The 17819-nt window shown below is 50.3% G+C and overlaps 6 protein-coding genes across 6 annotated transcripts; 4 read left to right on the plus strand and 2 right to left on the minus strand.

Moving 5' to 3' along the window:
- Window positions 1-217: 217 nt before the first annotated feature.
- On the plus strand, window positions 218-2205 carry LCP9604111_3375 (putative C2H2 finger and ankyrin domain protein; the record flags this gene model as incomplete). The annotated part of the gene is made up of 2 exons (XM_039070956.1): window positions 218-266; window positions 320-2205. The coding sequence occupies 2 exons, from the start codon at window positions 218-220 to the stop codon at window positions 2203-2205; spliced, it is 1935 nt and encodes a 644-aa protein (XP_038930642.1).
- A 3073-nt stretch (window positions 2206-5278) lies between these two features.
- Window positions 5279-6085, plus strand: LCP9604111_3376 (uncharacterized protein; the record flags this gene model as incomplete). The annotated part of the gene is made up of 1 exon (XM_039070957.1): window positions 5279-6085. One exon carries the CDS (start codon window positions 5279-5281, stop codon window positions 6083-6085), a length of 807 nt encoding a protein of 268 aa, XP_038930643.1.
- A 744-nt stretch (window positions 6086-6829) lies between these two features.
- Window positions 6830-8278, minus strand: LCP9604111_3377 (AP-2 complex subunit mu; the record flags this gene model as incomplete). Its single annotated transcript, XM_039070958.1, has 3 exons — window positions 6830-6836; window positions 6896-7886; window positions 7942-8278. The coding sequence occupies 3 exons, from the start codon at window positions 8276-8278 to the stop codon at window positions 6830-6832; spliced, it is 1335 nt and encodes a 444-aa protein (XP_038930644.1).
- A 381-nt stretch (window positions 8279-8659) lies between these two features.
- Window positions 8660-9488, plus strand: LCP9604111_3378 (aminoglycoside phosphotransferase family protein; the record flags this gene model as incomplete). The annotated part of the gene is made up of 2 exons (XM_039070959.1): window positions 8660-9032; window positions 9085-9488. The coding sequence occupies 2 exons, from the start codon at window positions 8660-8662 to the stop codon at window positions 9486-9488; spliced, it is 777 nt and encodes a 258-aa protein (XP_038930645.1).
- Window positions 9489-9771: 283 nt separating this feature from the next.
- On the plus strand, window positions 9772-11082 carry LCP9604111_3379 (uncharacterized protein; the record flags this gene model as incomplete). Its single annotated transcript, XM_039070960.1, has 5 exons — window positions 9772-9938; window positions 10003-10319; window positions 10373-10585; window positions 10638-10756; window positions 10807-11082. The coding sequence occupies 5 exons, from the start codon at window positions 9772-9774 to the stop codon at window positions 11080-11082; spliced, it is 1092 nt and encodes a 363-aa protein (XP_038930646.1).
- A 651-nt stretch (window positions 11083-11733) lies between these two features.
- LCP9604111_3380 (uncharacterized protein) lies at window positions 11734-17433 on the minus strand (the record flags this gene model as incomplete). Its single annotated transcript, XM_039070962.1, has 5 exons — window positions 11734-12890; window positions 13848-16331; window positions 16381-16768; window positions 16824-16872; window positions 16925-17433. The coding sequence occupies 5 exons, from the start codon at window positions 17431-17433 to the stop codon at window positions 11734-11736; spliced, it is 4587 nt and encodes a 1528-aa protein (XP_038930647.1).
- Window positions 17434-17819: the final 386 nt, after the last annotated feature.

Here is a 17819-nt window from a genome sequence, read left to right on the forward strand (position 1 = left end):
AATATGGAAAATGAACGCTCTCAGGGACCTAAATGAGGCTGAGCAAAGCTCCACAACATGACTCAAAATTATTGCAGATCCAGCATCTTTTCATAAAAGCGAGCGAAGCGCATAGAGTCCACATAGTACTGCATTGCTCCTAGGCGGTAAGAGCCCACTTAACAGCGTCATTGGAGGGGCACCACGATCTCAATACACATTCTTCGTCCAGCCCATCATGGTCGATACGACTCAAATGGAGGAGCTCCTGAAAAGGCCTCTTTATGGTACGCCTCCGAAGCCCTATATGGTCGTTGATTCATTTCGCTGATCTTTCCAGTCTACGATCTGCCGCCAGAACTTCTTGCAAGCTTAACGGCCAAGACCAGTCAACCTGTCGCCGAACAAGAACCCGAACCCTCTCCGATAGACCTCGAACTAGCTGCACAGGACTCTGCGATCGCAACCTCCAACCTATGCTCCCTCTGCAGGGTCTCTTACAACAGTGTACAGGAACAGCGCAGCCATGTCCGCTCGGACCATCACCGGTATAACATCAAAGCCCAGCTGCGCGGGAATGCGCCTCTGGAAGAGATCGAATTCGCGAAGGCGATTGGAGAGTTAGATGAGTCTATATCTGGTTCTGAGTCTTCGGAGACAGAGGAGGATGATGCAGAGGGGGCCGCGGGCACAACGCTGTCCGCCTTGCTGAAGAAGCAGGCCAAGCTGTCTCACCCGAACGAGGATCCGGAAGCGACTGAGACACCAATCGCTCCAAAGCACCCCATATTCTGGCTGTCTAGCTCGGGATTACCATCAAACAAGTCCCTAGGCGTCTACAGGGCCATTTTCTCAAATGCCGAGCAGGACGAGCCCGCTCACCTGGTTGATACACTCCGACGGAAGCAGCTTGCGCCAGTCAAAGCGCGCACCAATAAGGCAAGTAACGTCCAAGACCCCGCTGCTTCGGGCCCGCATATTTTCATGTGCATGATCGGCGGTGGCCACTTCGCGGCTATGTTGGTTTCGCTGGCACCGGAGATTCACCGAAAGCAAGGAGGAGTTGAAGACAGGCAGGCTCGGGTTATTGCGCACAAAACGTTCCACCGATACACGACACGGCGAAAGCAGGGTGGCTCACAGTCTGCCAGTGACGCGTCGGGTCGTGCTGCCCATTCGGCAGGTTCAAGTCTGCGCCGGTACAACGAGGCTGCACTTGAGAAGGATATCAGAGATGTGTTGTCGGAGTGGAAAGATATGATTGACACAGCCGAGCTGTTGTTCGTCCGAGCTACCGGAAAGACAAATCGCAAGACTCTTTTCGGTCAATATGACGGACAGGTCCTCAGGCAGAACGACCCCCGATTACGAGGGTTCCCGTTCAATACTCGCCGTGCGACTCAAGGGGAACTTATGCGGTCCTTCAAGGAGTTGACCAGAATGAAGGTCAGCGAGGTGGACGAAGCCGCACTGGCTGCGGCTGAAGCCAAGCGGCGAGAGCAGGAGTCAAAATCATCTACACACGTCCAAAAACCGCAACCACAGAAGCCGAAGCTCTCGAAAGAAGAGGAAGCTGCCTTGTTGCACACATCCCAACTGCAGGCGCTCATTCGCCGCTCAAAGGTTCCCGCCCTCATGTCCTATATCTCAAACAACTCTATACCTTCTTCTTTCACCTTTACGCCCGCCGACTCGCCACAAAACTTCCGTTGCCCTACACTCCTTCACCTCGCCGCAAACCTCGACGCACCAGCCGTAGTTACGGCTCTCCTCACAAAAGCCGGGTCTGATCCAACGGCAGTTAACAACGAAGGCAGAACTCCATTCGAACTCACCGGCGATCGAGCCACGCGCGACGCCTTCCGCATTGCCCGTCACGATCTCGGCGAGTCAAAATGGGACTGGGAAGTAGCCAAGGTTCCATCGGCGGTCTCTAAAGCCGACGCTGAGAGCCGGGCCGAGAAAGAACGTAAAATAGCCGAGGAGGAAGAATCTACCCGGCGCAAGGCTAGCTTGGATCGCCTACAACGCGAAGAGGCCGAGAAGGCGGCGAAGCCGAGAACGACTAAGTCTGGCGGTCGTACTGTGGGCGCCGTTGAGAAGTCTGCAGCCGAAAGGAGAGATGAAGAGACTAGAGGTATGACGCCTGAGATGAGGATGCGATTGGAGAGAGAGCGCAGAGCGAGGGCTGCGGAGGAGCGTTTTAAGAGAATGCAAGGTCAATGAGGCTATATTGGATACCCTTTGAGCATTGAAGTTTTGACGGTGTGACTATTGCCATGAACATTCCATTCCCAAGTAGATATTGGCTCTATGTTCGCCATGGGGCGAAGAAAATAATTATCGTTAGCATTTCTTTCCCACCGCCAATATTCCTAGCAATGAGCCTAGAAGTTCTCTACTTGGAAGCAAGTACGGAAGATTATTAAGAGTTTGAGAACCTGGAACCAGTATCATCGGGGAGAATCCACGCAAAGCGATAAGTTACTTCATCGTCACCCAATGACCATCCCTAGGAAGCAAGTTACACAGGCAAATTGCAATAGTTCGCGATCCTTCGGGCATACAAACCCACAGAGGACAGGAGGGAGCGAGGGGAGCTAACAATAGCTCTTCCTGGGACCACACGGATAAGGATAGGGAGGAGGGCTTCCACCGTCCATTGGGCGCTATGAAGCCAGGGTCTGGTGTAATGAGCCCACTTCTACTTGGGTAGCCTCTTTATTCTTATCCCTGGCCCTTATCGTGTGACTATGAGAGCACTAGCAGTAGGGCAGGGGGGTAGAGAAGAGGGGTAGACCTCGATACAGAAATAGGGAGTGCTGATCGGTAGCAAGCCCGGAGAGATGGTCTCACTTTCAGGCCAATTGGTGGTCAGGCGATTGGGAGGTTGACTCAAGTGTTATGAGCCTCGGTAGGGTACTACAGCCTCTCTGAGACGAGGCCGTAGAACACAGTCCCTAGACCCAATCACAACTTCCTGTCAGCTGTAATAGTATTCTCAACAAAAAGAAAAGATAATCAATGATGTACGGTAGAAGACCCGGATCTTAGGGGGTGATCGCCAGCCAAACCACACATCTTTGGCCCACAAAGTAAGACAGGGAGGGGATGATGGGGCAAGAGCACTACCATATTGAGCGATGTCTGAGGCGATGAGGCCGTAAAGGTGAACGTGTGAGACCTCAGTATCTTGCCCTATGGCAAGTACAGTCCCAGCCACATTAGGGCTTGCCGATTGAAGGAATGTGGAGACGATCGACATCGAGGCCCGTGGGAAGGGGCGTATGTCTTGCATTAGCGCCGCAGGATCCACTGCAGGAGAAGCTTAGATAGCATCGATCCATGGATAGTTAGGAGACGAAAGCGTTGGAAATTAGAAACGCTCGTCTATTATAGGCTTTGTGTTTATTCTAACGTTGCGCTGGACTCTGTATCTCCTATACCCTATGTTACCGAAGCCTAGCCTTGTGCTCATGAATGATTCTCGGTGGAAGCAGTTTCATCCTCGGGCTACCCCTTGCATGAGATTGGATTTTGATCAGTGGCTGGGGCACGGGTCTTGGAATGGAGGCTGCGGAACATTTCGAAGGCTCTCCACTCGGTATTGTACTGAGTCCCTTTGAATGATCACAGGTCTAGTGGCGCTGTCAGCCCTTCTAGTCAAGCTGGGTTACAAGGAGTAGACACAACGCCCTTTTCGATAGGCACAACTGGAATATCCTTTACCAACTGCTTGTATCGCAATAAGTCTATCTGTAGAATGCTTGTCGGCCCGCAGTGTGCAGCCAGTCTGCACCCCACAATGTGGTAGATGCAGAGCTCTGCAAGATAATGCAAGCTGTATCTTTGCACGAGTTGACCAGAGTAAACCCGGTAAGGAGAAGCAAGGGCAATGGAATTTCTTACAGTACAGTATAGAAAATCCCCCGAGTGGGATGACCCTGGTTGATCCTATAGGGCACATGGCATTCTAAGCATTGACCCACGAGTACTCCGTAGTGGTCCGTGTATTCACATACATGCTGTACTCCGTAGTAATATTCACTATAACCTCTATACAGTATGGACGCCGTTAGGGCACGTATGAGTCTTGGCGCGTCGCGTCGCGTCACGAGAAACGCGAGACGCGTCAACGCGCTGAAAATTATGAAGCCACCATTCCACTCCACTATGCCACTAAGCTATTTACAAGGTCTATGAGTAGGATCACACAAGTGGCAGTGTTCAGAGGCCCTATAGTCCTAGAGTCCTAGAGGGCTGGCATGGCAGGGAACAAATCTCCTGGTGAAGGGTAGGAGAAGTAGGAGAATAGTAGGAAGGGAACCTCCTCTTTCAGATCATTATTAAAACGCGACTTCCCCCGGTGGCAATGATGAGATCAGGAAATCAAAGAAATGGTATGATCGCGTCTAACCAGGGCTGTACTTGGATACTTGGTATACAGCCCTAAGCCATTGATGTTACAGGCTCTGACTTCATTGCAATACACCAATACAATCTGATCATACTATACAAATTCAAAGAAAATCGTGCACAGAGTCGATCTGTTGCCTAAATAGGAAGTGTAATTGGAAAAAGTGTCTCAGGGGTGCCTCGTGCCTGTAGTCCTCTTTGTATGCGCCTTGCATGTAATCCCTCTTGTCCTAGACTCCTTAGTATACTGTTTCACTGGTCTACAATGTCAAGTCCTTCAGGTCCTTCAAGTAGATAGTATAATAGAGAGGCCTTCATTCCTGTTCCTAGTATTCTTACCATCAGCTCCTCCCATTAGCTCCTTCAGCTCCTTCATCACTTTCGTTGACCCTGAGATCTGTCTCTCACATTCCCTTCTTTTTCCAATCAACTCTGCCAACTGTTTCAACTGTTTCATAGTTCCTTTGAGCTTGTTGAAGTCAATAATAGATCGAACACATTCTTTGTGGCCGGAAATAAACTTGACGTTGCACGGGAGATCATTCGCTTGACCGTTTGCGGCCCCAATTTTCTTTTTATCGCCGCATTCCCCCTCCAACTTCTTCTCCCTACACACTCACTGTCAAAACATCCATATCACCAAATTGCTGTCGCATCTCCCGGAAAAGGTGGAACTTGAAGCGCATTCCAACAACAATATCGTCCATTCATTTTCGCATCCCCAACTGCCTCGTCGCGCAGCGCAACCGCCTCCGGCGCAATCACAGCCTACCCACAAATCGCGCGACCGCGCAACAACTCGACGTTGACTCTCTTTGATCCCATTCATCTTCAAACCAACTTCAAACCACTCAAACCGCGCATTCAATTTATATCTACAATCATGCTTCTCCCATCCGCCCTCCCATGCGATGTGCGCCAGTCGTCTCGCTTCACTCCCAGCCGCCTATTCTCAACTCCTCCCCCATCCGGCACAGGATTTGCATCGGGCAACGGTCTTCTTGGCACCTGCCGCGCACTACAATCTCTACTCAACCGATCGCCCACACCTTCATCGCGATCTGTGAAATCTCAACGCCTCCAGAGCCCCCTCCCCCTCAACACACCCCGTCGCTCGCCGCGATCGCACAAGGCCGCACGCCCGGTCTCCCCTAGACAAACACCACCACCCAGAACTGCCGCTCTCACACCCCCTCCTCCTCCATCCGCACCCGCCCGCGGCGCAAACAAGCGCCGCCGCGACATTCTCGATGACGATGACAGCGACGCGGAGATGACTCGCCGGCGCAACCGCTTCGCGACTCCCAAACGCCGCCGTCACGTCCCCTCCGATATGCCTCTTGGCCTTTCCTCCACAGACTTTTACTCCCTACATTCTCCTCCTGTCACCCAATCTCCTCCCTCTCCTCCTCGTCGCCAGATGGACTATGACATCCCAGCTGGTCCATGCGTCGACCCAGACGCGCCTCTGCCCTCCATCGAGGTAACAGACGAGTGTGCTCCTTCGGCTCCACAAGACTGGACCGCCGAAGAAGACCAACATCTTCTCGAGCTGGTCCTCGGGAAATTCCGCCTCTCCCAACAAGACTGGGACGAGTGCGCGCGCCAAATGGGCCGCAGCCACGTTGGGCCCAGATGGCAGTCCCTCGTTGGTGAGGGTCGTATCGGCCTGCGCTCGAGTCGGCGTTGAATATTGAATATTGCTTACTGCAATTATTATTGTCTTTCTTAATGTATTATATGATCTCTGTACCACCTGTGACCGACCTTATTCCTCTTGGCCTGACTTGGCTTGATTTCTTTGCCGGAACACCAACTGTATTATCATTTTTCTTTTCGGTCTGTTGTCTATTGACCAGCACAAATTGCTTTCGTCTGCTTGTCCGGTGCTGTGAGTTCCGTTCTACTCGGGCTATGTGAATATGTTCCTGCTTCTTTTCTTGCTCATACTGTTGTTTTTGTGTGACTTATTCTTCCACATCTACTGTCGTTTGTTTGGGAATTGTACTACTATCTACTACTACCAACTTTACTTATATTTTCATTGTCTATCACTCGAACAAGTATAAGATAGTAACTACAGATTTGACAATTGCTTCATGCATGCTATTGTGACAATCGTCTCATCGTATCTAAGATTTGGGATGGATATACCTAAAGCCAAGTGAAAACATGCAATTACACAATTCAAACCTTTGCCATGGTACTCAACCTCAAACTCCTGCAAGCATATATCTAAGGTACGGGAAATGAAGAATTGGATACGTGTAAAAAAATCCAGTATGTATATGGCTCCATCCAACGCCAGACACCAATGTGCTGCGCAAAGTAAAAATAACAAGATGAAACCGGACTCAAGTCCAATGATATCAATACTGCTCGTTGGAATCCTCTCCCACACGAACCCAAAATCAGCACAAAATTTCGAGAATCATCAGAACCTAATGAAGCAGTTGAGTCAGCGACCAAAACCATGACAGCAAAAAGATGAAACACATACCGAATCTCATAACTCCCTGCGCGAGTCATATAGCGCACCCACTTGACAGAGCTGTAATTACTCTTCTCAAAGACCTTAAGATAGCGCACCAGCAGACCCGAAGAGGTAAACATAAGCAAACTAAACGAAAGACTCAACGGCGGACGACTCCAAGCCTTCTGGTGCGTCATAGTCGTAAGCGTTGCCTCAGCATTAAGCACATACTCCGACTGTCCGGAGAAGCGGGCAATCTTCCAGACGATATTGTTCTGCTCTGGTTCATACTTGGCGCGGCCCTGGCTCGTGCGCTCCGTAGTCTTGGCAGTATTAAGCGGCGTGGGGATACGAATAACCACATTCGTAGCGAAGAGCTTGGAGCTGTAGTTCGCCTTGATGGCGACGCTGTACTCGACCTTTGTGGTACCGATCTCGCGCACAATCGGGTGCACCTTGAAGGGCAGGTTGACGTTCTCGGTGGCGCGGTAGCGCATCAGCTCGAACTCGCCATCCGGCGGCACGAAGGAGATGATGCGGTCCGCGTCAAATCGGCCCAGCTTCACGCACTGGTGGAACTGGCAGTCTTCCAGCGTGACGGAGCCTGCCGCGGCGCGCGTTGTCTTTGAGGTGCTGACTCCGTTGCCGCCGCCTGGGTTGTTCATGTTGCTAGAGGTCTCACCGGTGTCTAGGAGGAGGCGGTCGTTCAGGCCGAATTTGCATTCTGGGGTGCCGGTCAGGTAGGCGCGCATGACGATCTGGCCGTTGACGTCGGCGCGGAGGACGGTGCCTGTGGCGGACATCAGGAGGTTGACATCTTCGATTACGTCGACGAAGGCTTCGTTTTTGCGGTATTTTATGTCGGAGCGGCGCCAGGAGAGCGCGCCTGTTGCTTGTTGGGTAATTCGGGCGGAGTCTGATGGGGAGTTGGTGATGGCCGATTTGACGCCTTCGGTTGTGATGTACATTTTCAGGGTATCTGGATCGGTGTTCTGGGGGTATCCGAAGTCGAGAATTTCTGTATCACCAATTGTTAGGCTCCATTTCTAGAACATTGAGCCTTTTCCACATACCATCGAGCAGTTCGTAAATCAGGACGAAGTTGTTCTTCACGGCCTCCTCATCGAGCTTCCCGAAATAGCTCTTGCCCAGCATGACCAGCCGGTAGAGGAACTCGAAAATCAGCGCGGCATTGGCATTGCTCTTGGTCACAGCTACCAAGTAGATGTTCTCGTGCTTGACATGGCTAAAGGTCGTCGAGCCCAAGGTCAGGATCGGCGAGCGCACCTGGGGATTGGAGATGACTTGGATGCGGAAGATGTCGGCTAAACGCGGGCGGCAATCGCTACGGAAGGCGCGAAAAATGAGGTTTTCGCCCTTCTGGTTAAATATGAGGATCCCCGAGAGCATAATGTTTTAGTGAGTCGAGTTGCTGCTCCTGATAGGAGTTGGAGAGCTGCGGAAACAGGGGTGGGGTGGATCGACACCGCCCGAGGTATAAAAGGAGGTGCCACTTACTTGACTACTTGTGTAACTACTTGACAACCATAACTACCTATATAGTTAGCGATAACTAACCAGCTCACTATAACTAACTAGTTAATGGCTATTTCATATGTAAGGGGAGAGAGACATAGGTAACTGTTCCTCTGCCATCTAAAAACTTCGGTTTGCTGCTCATTAGGGAACGCACGAAACCTCTACTGGAACCATCGGTCCCTTTTCCATCTCCCATCCTCGATCAAATCCCACCTCCTATAACAAATCACCCCCGTTGAACCTCCAACTCTAATGGGTGAAACATTCGTCGAGGCCTGCATTGCGTGCGGCTGGACATCCACCAAACAAAAACAGTGCCATTACTCTAGCCACCTTAAACTTTTCTACGGTGCATCTCAACGGGGCGTTTGGACCATCGGTTCTGATGTGATTTTGAAAGACCGCCCGGATGAGGGTCTAAAAGCAAAAGTTGAAGTCAAAATCTTGAATTACCTGGCAACCCATACCGATATCCCAGTTCCAAAGGTTCTGCGCGATTGGGTCGATCACGATGGCCGATACTTTGTTATGACCGAACGCATAAGCGGCCAAACACTTGAGGAGGCATGGCCTTCGTTATCGAAGCCCCAAAAAGTGGCTATTGCGGATCAAGTTGTTGAAGTGCGTAAGCAGCTTCGATCTGTCATATCACCCTCCATCGAATGTGTCGATCATAGCCCATGTTATTCCCACTTTACTATTCTTCAATCTTGAACCGCATGGGCCGTTTCACTCCGACCAAGAACTCTGGGATGCTCTTAGCCTTGACCTTCACCATCTACCGCTCAAAGTGTTGGATAACTTAAAGAAGCGCCGACCGAAATGCGAGCCGTATGTCCTCACTCATTGCGATCTCAATTTGGGCAACATCATGATCCAGGATGGAAAGGTCGTTAATATACTCGACTGGGAGTACGCTGCCTATCTTCCTATCTGGTATGAATATGTCGCAGCCTCTTTCGGATTTACAGTTATGGATGTCGAATGGAAAAAGTTGTTGCAAGAGCGCTTAGGCGTACATGACGAGGGACATGAAGATGCCAAGGCATTAAGGCATTTTGGAGGGATTTGTGTAATCTAAGGCAGTATCCGGATTTGAATGAGAAGGGCCAGGAAGCCTTGAAGAGACTATCTTAGACTAGTGACACATTTCTTTACTGGGGAAATTCAGTTGTGCTTCTGCTGTTTATAATGAAAGTGCCATGTACGAGCTACAAGTTGATTGGGTGCCCTAGGGTTACCCACCTCTCGTGCCTCCTATTTGCTGCCGATTATGTAGATATCAAATTGATTCCTTGCTTTCCACACCGACGTTTTCCCAGCGACACAGACGTGCCTTGTACGAATAAATTATATTGAGGAAAATGCGTCGCTTCGAACGCATTCACAATGTTGTCGAACCTATTGAAGAGTATCGTATCGGAGGCTACCACCCAGTTCACCTCGAGGACACTTTCCACCACAGGTATCGGATTGTTGCAAAATGGGCATTCGGCCAGTTTTCCACAGTTTGGATTGCGGAAGATACAAGGTTGTATTCACCTCATTTTTCTATTTTGCCCGCGACTATCAAGCTTACTCCTTCCTGTACCTAGGCTTGGAAGATATATTACGTTGAAGATTCTCAAAGCGGATATCCCAAGTAGCAGCCGAGAACGTTCTATCCTCCTTCACTTATCGAAAGTAGATACACACCATCCAGGGAGAAACCACGTTTTGCAACTATTAGATCACTTTGAGCACAAAGGGCCTAATGGCTTACATATTTGTCTCGTGTTCCCAGTCATGATATCAGATGGTGGAGCAATGACTGTTCGGGAAAAACCACGCTGCCCAGGTTATGTTCGTGAGGTTTCGAAACAGATATTGCTCGGGTTGAATTATCTTCACGACCAGGGCCTTATTCATGGCGGTATGTATCCTCGGGACTAAATGACCAAGACGATAATATTGATTTATGAACAGACCTCCAACCAGCCAATATCCTGTTCACCCTGAACTGCAACTTATCGAGCGAAATGATAGAAGAACCCGAATTTAGTCATGTCAATTGGCTTCCAGGAGTTGAAGTGGATGACAGTGCTCCGCGGTATCTTATGAGCTCGCAGCGGCCCCGTGGAATGCTAGACGATGCGGCCTTCTCGACACTTATAGTCAAGATTGGTGATATGGGCGGAGGTCTGAACCCTTTTAGTGATGCGAGAATGTCGATCATTGACTATTATTATAGCTATATGGAACATACATCATGATATTCTTCCTGTCACGCCAATGGCGTCGAGGGCACCCGAGTTAATTCAACCCCATTCGTGGAATGAAAAGGTGGACATATGGGCTCTAGGGTGTTTGGTAATCTATCCCATCCTTAACTCCTACCATGATCTAACCATCAAGTGCAGATATTTCAGCTTGCTACAAACGAGCCACTCTTCCCGGTAGAATATTTTGGCTGCACGATTGACGAGGTTCATGGGAATTTGAGGTCTCTCATGCGCAGCCTATTTGAGTACGGCAATGAAAAATTTGCCATTTACATTAGCGAGAGATTACCGGCTGATTTTGGTAAAGACAATACTGAGAAGCTTGCAGATTTTCTTTGGTCGACGTTGCAGGAACGTCCGGAAGATCGGGAATCAATTACTGGGCTTCTCAATCACCCATTTTTAGTTGGCTGAAGAGGTAAGCGTTGAGTCTAGGAAGGAGGGATCTTTTCTGCTATCCTCGGTGTCGACAATTTAGGAATATTGGACTGTAATTGGGTTTGAGCTTGAAGATATGCTTGTTTGTAGTGTGATATTTTTGCCTAATGTATGAATTATCACGATGGTGCATGAACCTACCACAGAATGTTTTGCAGGCAAAGCGAACACTGACTTGCATAAACGCTCAATGTACGAGTATTGTATGGACCATGGGCTGCTCTACTCCTATTGAACATCAACGTGGAGGGAGCATTAAGGCGGAGAGAAATCCGCAATGTAGTTAGTTCTTTCTCAGGATTAGCAAGTCTAGAGGTGACAATGCAGTATGACAGCCGGATATGGACAAAGATGTATGGTCAAGATGACAGTTCGAGATCAGGGTAAAGTAGCCCCCCAGGGGAATCAGGGATATGTAGATGAAGCTGACAGAAGAGATATGAAAGAAAGGGATCAGATCACAGAAATATTAAAAGGAAAACCTCGGACTCCAAAGACGAAAGGTATATAGCGAAAGATTCAGTGTCGCGCGGGATGGATATCATGCAGAGATCCCAGTAAAGGAACAAATCACAAAGATGTACAATCAGAAAGCAAAAGCAAAACGGCGCCTGCAGCCCGACACCATCAAGAGCCAGCCCCAATACCAGTACTCGGCCTGGTATTAGCAGCTGAAGGGGCTTCACTGGGTACAATGCCAACCTTGGGATCGGGAATCTGGATATCAAGCGACATATAGGCCGTCCGCCTCAAGCTCCAGATATGAACACCATCTTTGGCACCGACCTCGCGGTTCCAATTCTCCAACCAAGCCTCGACACGCTGCAACTGGCTTTTGGTCGCGGGGGCATTGATATCATCCCATACCCAGCCCGTCAACAAACCCATCGTGCTATCGAACCAATTCCGAAAACTGAACGGATCAAACGCCTTGATAACACCATCATTGACGGTAGAGATAACCCGGCGAAACTCCTGCTCCGACAACAACGGATCAAGGATCTCGGGATACAAATTCGAAAATGTCGGCGCCAAATCACCCTTGATCATCCAATCTCGCCGGATGCGAATCACGCGCGTTGTGAGGTACTCCCGCGACCCGAGAGGCACATGGGGATTAATATGCGGAAAACAGGGGTGAGCAGGGCCCCAGGCGAGCTCCTCAGCGACATCGGCATGCGGGTACCCAGTATGCGACGGGACGGAAGCGATCTGGGACTGGGACTGGGACTGGGAGTGGAAGGAAGTTTGTGACTGGGTGTAGCGGAAACGGTCGTTCTGTCGGGTGCCGCTCTGTGTGAGGTGGACAGCTTCGGGAGGGCGCAGGTTCTCTGTTTCGCGCGCTGCGCTGCCCGCGAACGCGGCCGTCATTTCTGTGAACTCTTCGCTGCGACGGTGTCGTCGGGGCAGGGCAATGCTCGTCCGGCCACTTTCTGTTTCCCCCTGGCTGCGCTCGACGAGTAGGCTGTTCGGGGATGGGCTTAGGCGGGAGCGGCGTCGCTCTGGGACGCTGAGGAGGGGGTGGACGTCGCGTGAGTGGTCGAAGCTGAGTGGGAGACTCTCGTCGGATTGTTGGGGGCGGACGGTTATGGGGGTTATTCGTGGGACGTGGTTGACTGGGTTTGCGAGTCGGACTGCTGGTGGGCGGAGGAGCGACGGCGGGCCTGAGATCGGAACGCACTGTCGCCGCTGGGCGCGAACGAATGACGGAGTTGACTCCACGGAGGCGCGATTGGTTGGAGGCCGGTTTATGAATTGTTGGCCACGTGGGTAACAGTATGCTTCTTCCTCCCTCGACAGAGGTCTGGGGACTATTAAGGACGCCGTTTTGAGGGGAGAAAGGAGAGGGGGGAAACTGGAGCGGAGATGGAGATCGGCCAAGAGAACAGTGCCCTATGTGGACATACAGCAAAATGAGTGTGAGAAATGATATTAGAAAAGAATTAGGGAAAAGAAAGAAGGTTTGAATTTGTAGGTGAAATTTGAGACAAAATCCTTGTAAATCTTATAGAAGCAGCTAGCTTGGCGTATATGAGTCTCGACTTTTGCTAAATAGACAGAAACCGGAATTCAGACTTGAAGAAGGATCTTGCATCTTATATCTTATATCAAAATGACAGAGACTCGAAAGGGATATACGTCCAATAATATAATAATTGATATGCAAGTCGTTTGCCCCCGGTTTCACTGTGATGAATCCACCGTCCCTTGTTTCATCTCGGCCTTTATTGGTAGTATGCACACTCTAGCAAACGCTAATAGACGTACTATTGCACTATTAGGGATGACTATCGCAGTGCATAAGGACCGTTAGGGACTTTGGTCCTCTTAGCTCTTATTACCAACGGAAATTGGCCATAAGATCTTCCGACTTATTACTCCGTAGAGTCATAGTCTTCATCCTATTCTATAGGCTACGACCGATTCCCCTTAAAAGCCAATAGGAACCCTAGTAGTCACCATGCACTGCGATATGACGAACTGCATTTCAATTCAGACCAAGTCTCGGCAGTGCTCGGTGAGGCCGTATTACTTGCATGGCGCGAATTGGGCAAAGATATACATTATCAAATAAGATTATAGACATTGATGCAATAAATACTTCATAAAGTCGTAGGAAACACACATTCGCCATGGCGTGTAATAACAACGCTTGGTAAAAAAGAACCAAATCAAGGGGTATTGAGAAAAATGAATGAACCATAGGTACTACAGCTTTCGATTTGCTGAGGCCTGCATACGTCGCATTGCCTGTCGGTGCAGATCCGTCATGTTGCCACGCTGCATGCCGTCTGCGATGGCATTGCCCAGCTGAGCAGACGAAGCCTCGCGCATCTGCTGCACAGAGCTCCATGTGCGCCGTTGGTCGGGGGGACCAGCTGGGCTGAGGGGCGGGGACTGCATGGCCAAAGGATTTCGCTTTTGGGTGATTTCCTCGCGGACCGATTGTCGCCACGCTGCCATTCTTGAAGCAGACCGCTTCAGCTCGCCGGCGGGTTCTGCCGGGGGATACATAGGGGACTGGGCAGCCTGGAGATTCTCAATGCTTAATGCAGATGAAGACCGCATTGTCTGGCGCTGTAGCAGGGCGCGCCGTTTGGAAAGTGGGATGTCATCCTCGTTGGGTTCGGGTTCTATCTCCTTTTCTTCCGGGATGGAGAGCGGCGGTGATACTGGTGCTACTGGGGAGACGAGGGGTGCCATATCAGGTAGAGACTGTCGGGATAAGTTGCGTGCGGCCCAGGGATCGAAGCGGTTGGATGTTGAGGACATGCGGTTTCGGACCATGTTCTCGCGGATTGCGAGAAGGGGAGGTGGCCCGTTCCAGCGTGATGATGGCTCTGCTTCTTTGGGCTCGTTGGGAGTAGTGACTGTCAACAGGGGAGTCGATGCGCAGCGCATCGACGTCAATCCCGGTTCTTGGGTTATGAAAGGATTAAAAGCTGATGGTAGCATATTGACCGAAGCTGTCGAATCGTTCCGGGTTAGACTTGGATTCGCTTTGCTGAGACCTTGCGTGCCTGTCCGTGTCTTTGATCGGGGAATATCTGGTGAGGGTGTCGATGAGATGTATGGTTGTTGATTGTCCATATCATCAAATTCAGGTCTGTTCACGATTGGTGGTGGTTGTGCAGTAAGAGGCGTCTGGAGAAGACCGCCTACATCGACAAATGCTGCAGTCTCGCGAACTTCCTCTGAGGCTTCTGCCTCGGGTTCAGGTTCGAACTCAAGCGGCTCCATCTCAGGGGTGTCCGCATCTGCGAGATGCTTGGCCCATTCGTTCGTCCGGTACGAATGGATCACTCGTGATGTTTGCTCGGGGATGTGCTTGATGCTTGACGCATCTAGTTTTTTGATTACTTTGATCTTTGGCTCAACCTTGGGCTCGGGCAAAGATGCAGCCTTCGACTCAGGAATAGACTCGGCCTTGATGGTTTTAGCAGTAGGAGGTTGATCTTCATTGGCCTCCACATTTTCCACTTCTGCATCATTCATAGGTGACTGCTCCAATGTAGGTTTGGGCTTGACTTCCCCGATCTTCTTTGAGGCATCTGGAATGTCTGCTTGAACATCTGTTGCGGGGGTTTCTGGCGATTGTGGCTTCTCCGACACTTCGGAAATTCCAGAATTCTCAAGGGGACTGTTGGCAATAACAGTGCTCTCGACGGGAGACACCTGCTGAACAGTGTCGCTAGTATCGACTTCTTCGGTGGTCACTTTCTCGGCATCCTGGGATATGGCTGTATCGACATGGAGTCCAGCATCTTGGATGGCTTGTGAGCCGGATTTTGACTTGATGTCCACACCTGCCGAGTCCTTCTCTGGAGATAACTCGGCTCTAATTTCGCGCGTTTGCTCGTGAACATCCGCATCCGATAGAACACTCGGACAGCCGACGCTCATCTCATGGAGATCATCCACAACCCCCAGGACAGAAGAGCTGGCATCATCATGAGCCACCAGATTCTCCTGCGACTGTGAAGTCGTCATAACACCATTGCTGAGCCGCCAAGACATCCGGTTCAACATTTCTCTGCCGGAGAACCGTTTCGAGCGCGGCGTGCCGACCTCTGAGCCGATCTCAGCACCGATCTCAGAGGACTCATCATTGCCCTCACCAAGGATATGAGTCATAACAGGTGTGGTAGGTCTCGGCACCTTTTCTTCAGATCGACCCTCTTGCTCGACGCCCTTTTCCTCTGCATCTTGTGATTGACCCTGTTGGGATGAATCCTCCTCAGGCACAGCCTCAAGTTCGCGAGTACCGTTTTCACCCTGGCGGTTCTTCTCTCCATCAGAACCACTACCGGAAGCATCGGGGCTCGAGATTTCCTTGAGCTCGATCTCACCCTCCCTGTCGTTGTCAGAGGACTCAAACGCCTCCGAGCCCCGTCGCGAGTCATCAACAGCAGTCTCCGAAACCGAGGCGGTTTTGCCATCGGCGGCTTTGCCGGTTCCGTAAATGAGTTCCCATTCAGCACGTTCTTGGATATTCTTCTCCTCGAGTCGGCGACCGATTTCGAGATCTTCTTCTTCGATCTTTCGAGTGTGTTCCAGGCGGGATTCTTCTTCCTTGGTTCTGCGCTCCTTGATGAGATTCCAAAGTCTGATCTGGGAGATTACTCCTAGAACAGCGATAATGATAGTCACGGCGAGCTCAACACGAATACCACGTGTCACGGGGTAAGTGTCCGTGTTAAGAGGGAAGACATTTTGGTTCAAGTCTGGGTCTGTCAGCAACTATCAACAGTTGGGAAAAATTGTTAGACTTACTCCAGTTGTATAACCAGAACTCCTTCAACCCAGCTCTGCTAAAGCAATCGATTCCAAGGACTAAGGCAGTTGCACCGGCGAATGATGTGCAACCGATCAACCCGTATGATCGGGTATAATGGCTGAATGACAGGCAGTAGAAACCTACAGTAAAGGCAATGATCATACCGACCCTGGAGCCACTTTCGGTTACAAGGCCGCCGGATTTCAAGGCAAGGAACCACATGCTCAGGCAGAAACCGCCCAGAAGACAGCCCAGTCCCTCGCATATCTCTCTGAAGACGAGCGATAAAGCACCGAACACAACGCCGGTGAAGAAGACAGCGACGAGGTAACCGCCCTGTACAGCATTGCTGACCGGTGGGCTCATCACATAGATAATAAGGACCTGTATGAGAGTTGGTTAGTTTTTGCTCTTTGCTATTTTCGAGTATAGAACTTACGGTAACTCCCAATGCGCTAAGAAATCCGGTTGAGAGGAAGATTTGGACCCTTTTCTTTGTTAGAAAATGCTATTGTCATCAAAGAATCGTAGCTTAAATACCATTGTTGCCGGACACCAATGAAAGCCAGAACAGCCCCGAGGGCAATAAGTATAACTCCCCCAACACCCCATGCCGGCGTGATCACTGGTTTGATTGGCAGACCACCGGAGTAGGTCGGCCTACTGGAGTCTGCTGCTTCCTGTTGAGAAGATTCAGTTGCTCCGTCGAGCGAAGGTACAGTGGAGGTAGCAGAAGCGGCAGAAGTCGTTGTTGTGGCATGCGTTGTCGCATGCGTTGTAGTAGTCGAGTCAGTACTCGAGGTAGTAGCGCCTGTCGTTGTAGTTTCGACAGATGTTGATGCCTCGGTTGTTGTTTTTGATGTATCTGTTTGTGTTGCCGTCGTAGTCTCACTGGCAGCATCTGTCTTTGTAGAATCCGTTTCCTTTTCCTGTCTGACCTCCAAGTTGGCGAATGCAACATTGCGTCGTCCCGCGGGCGAAGCTGGCGCTGCCAATGTCCCTAGTAGAAACAGGGACACTATTAAGACGAATATAAAAGACCACCGCATCTTGACTCCAGTTTCCGAAGCGAAATGCAAATGTCCTTGGGTATTCTAAGGCCTGCACGCCTTTCACATATCCCGCGGTGTCAGTCACACGGCGCGTGAAATTAATACAGACAAAAGGAATAGACAAATATTAATAATTAAAAATAAAAAAGAGAATTAATTGACGTCGGTCAGGGACACATTGTAGGGTAAGGAGGAAGAAGAAAAAAAGGACCAACGGAGACAACCCTAAGCCTCCCCTACATATAAACCAAAACGCGTAAGGATGAATGGAACAGGGCTTTCATATTTGAGTTTACAGCTGAGGGAGCCCCAGCATGAATTCAAGGAATCTGAGAGGATAATAAAATTACAAGCCACGCGATCGTATATCGAAGCTGAGCTAT

The sequence above is a fragment of the Penicillium roqueforti genome, assembly GCF_015533775.1.
Source record: "Penicillium roqueforti strain LCP96 04111 chromosome Unknown scaffold_05, whole genome shotgun sequence".
In the NCBI taxonomy this organism is placed as follows: Eukaryota; Fungi; Ascomycota; class Eurotiomycetes; order Eurotiales; family Aspergillaceae; genus Penicillium; species Penicillium roqueforti.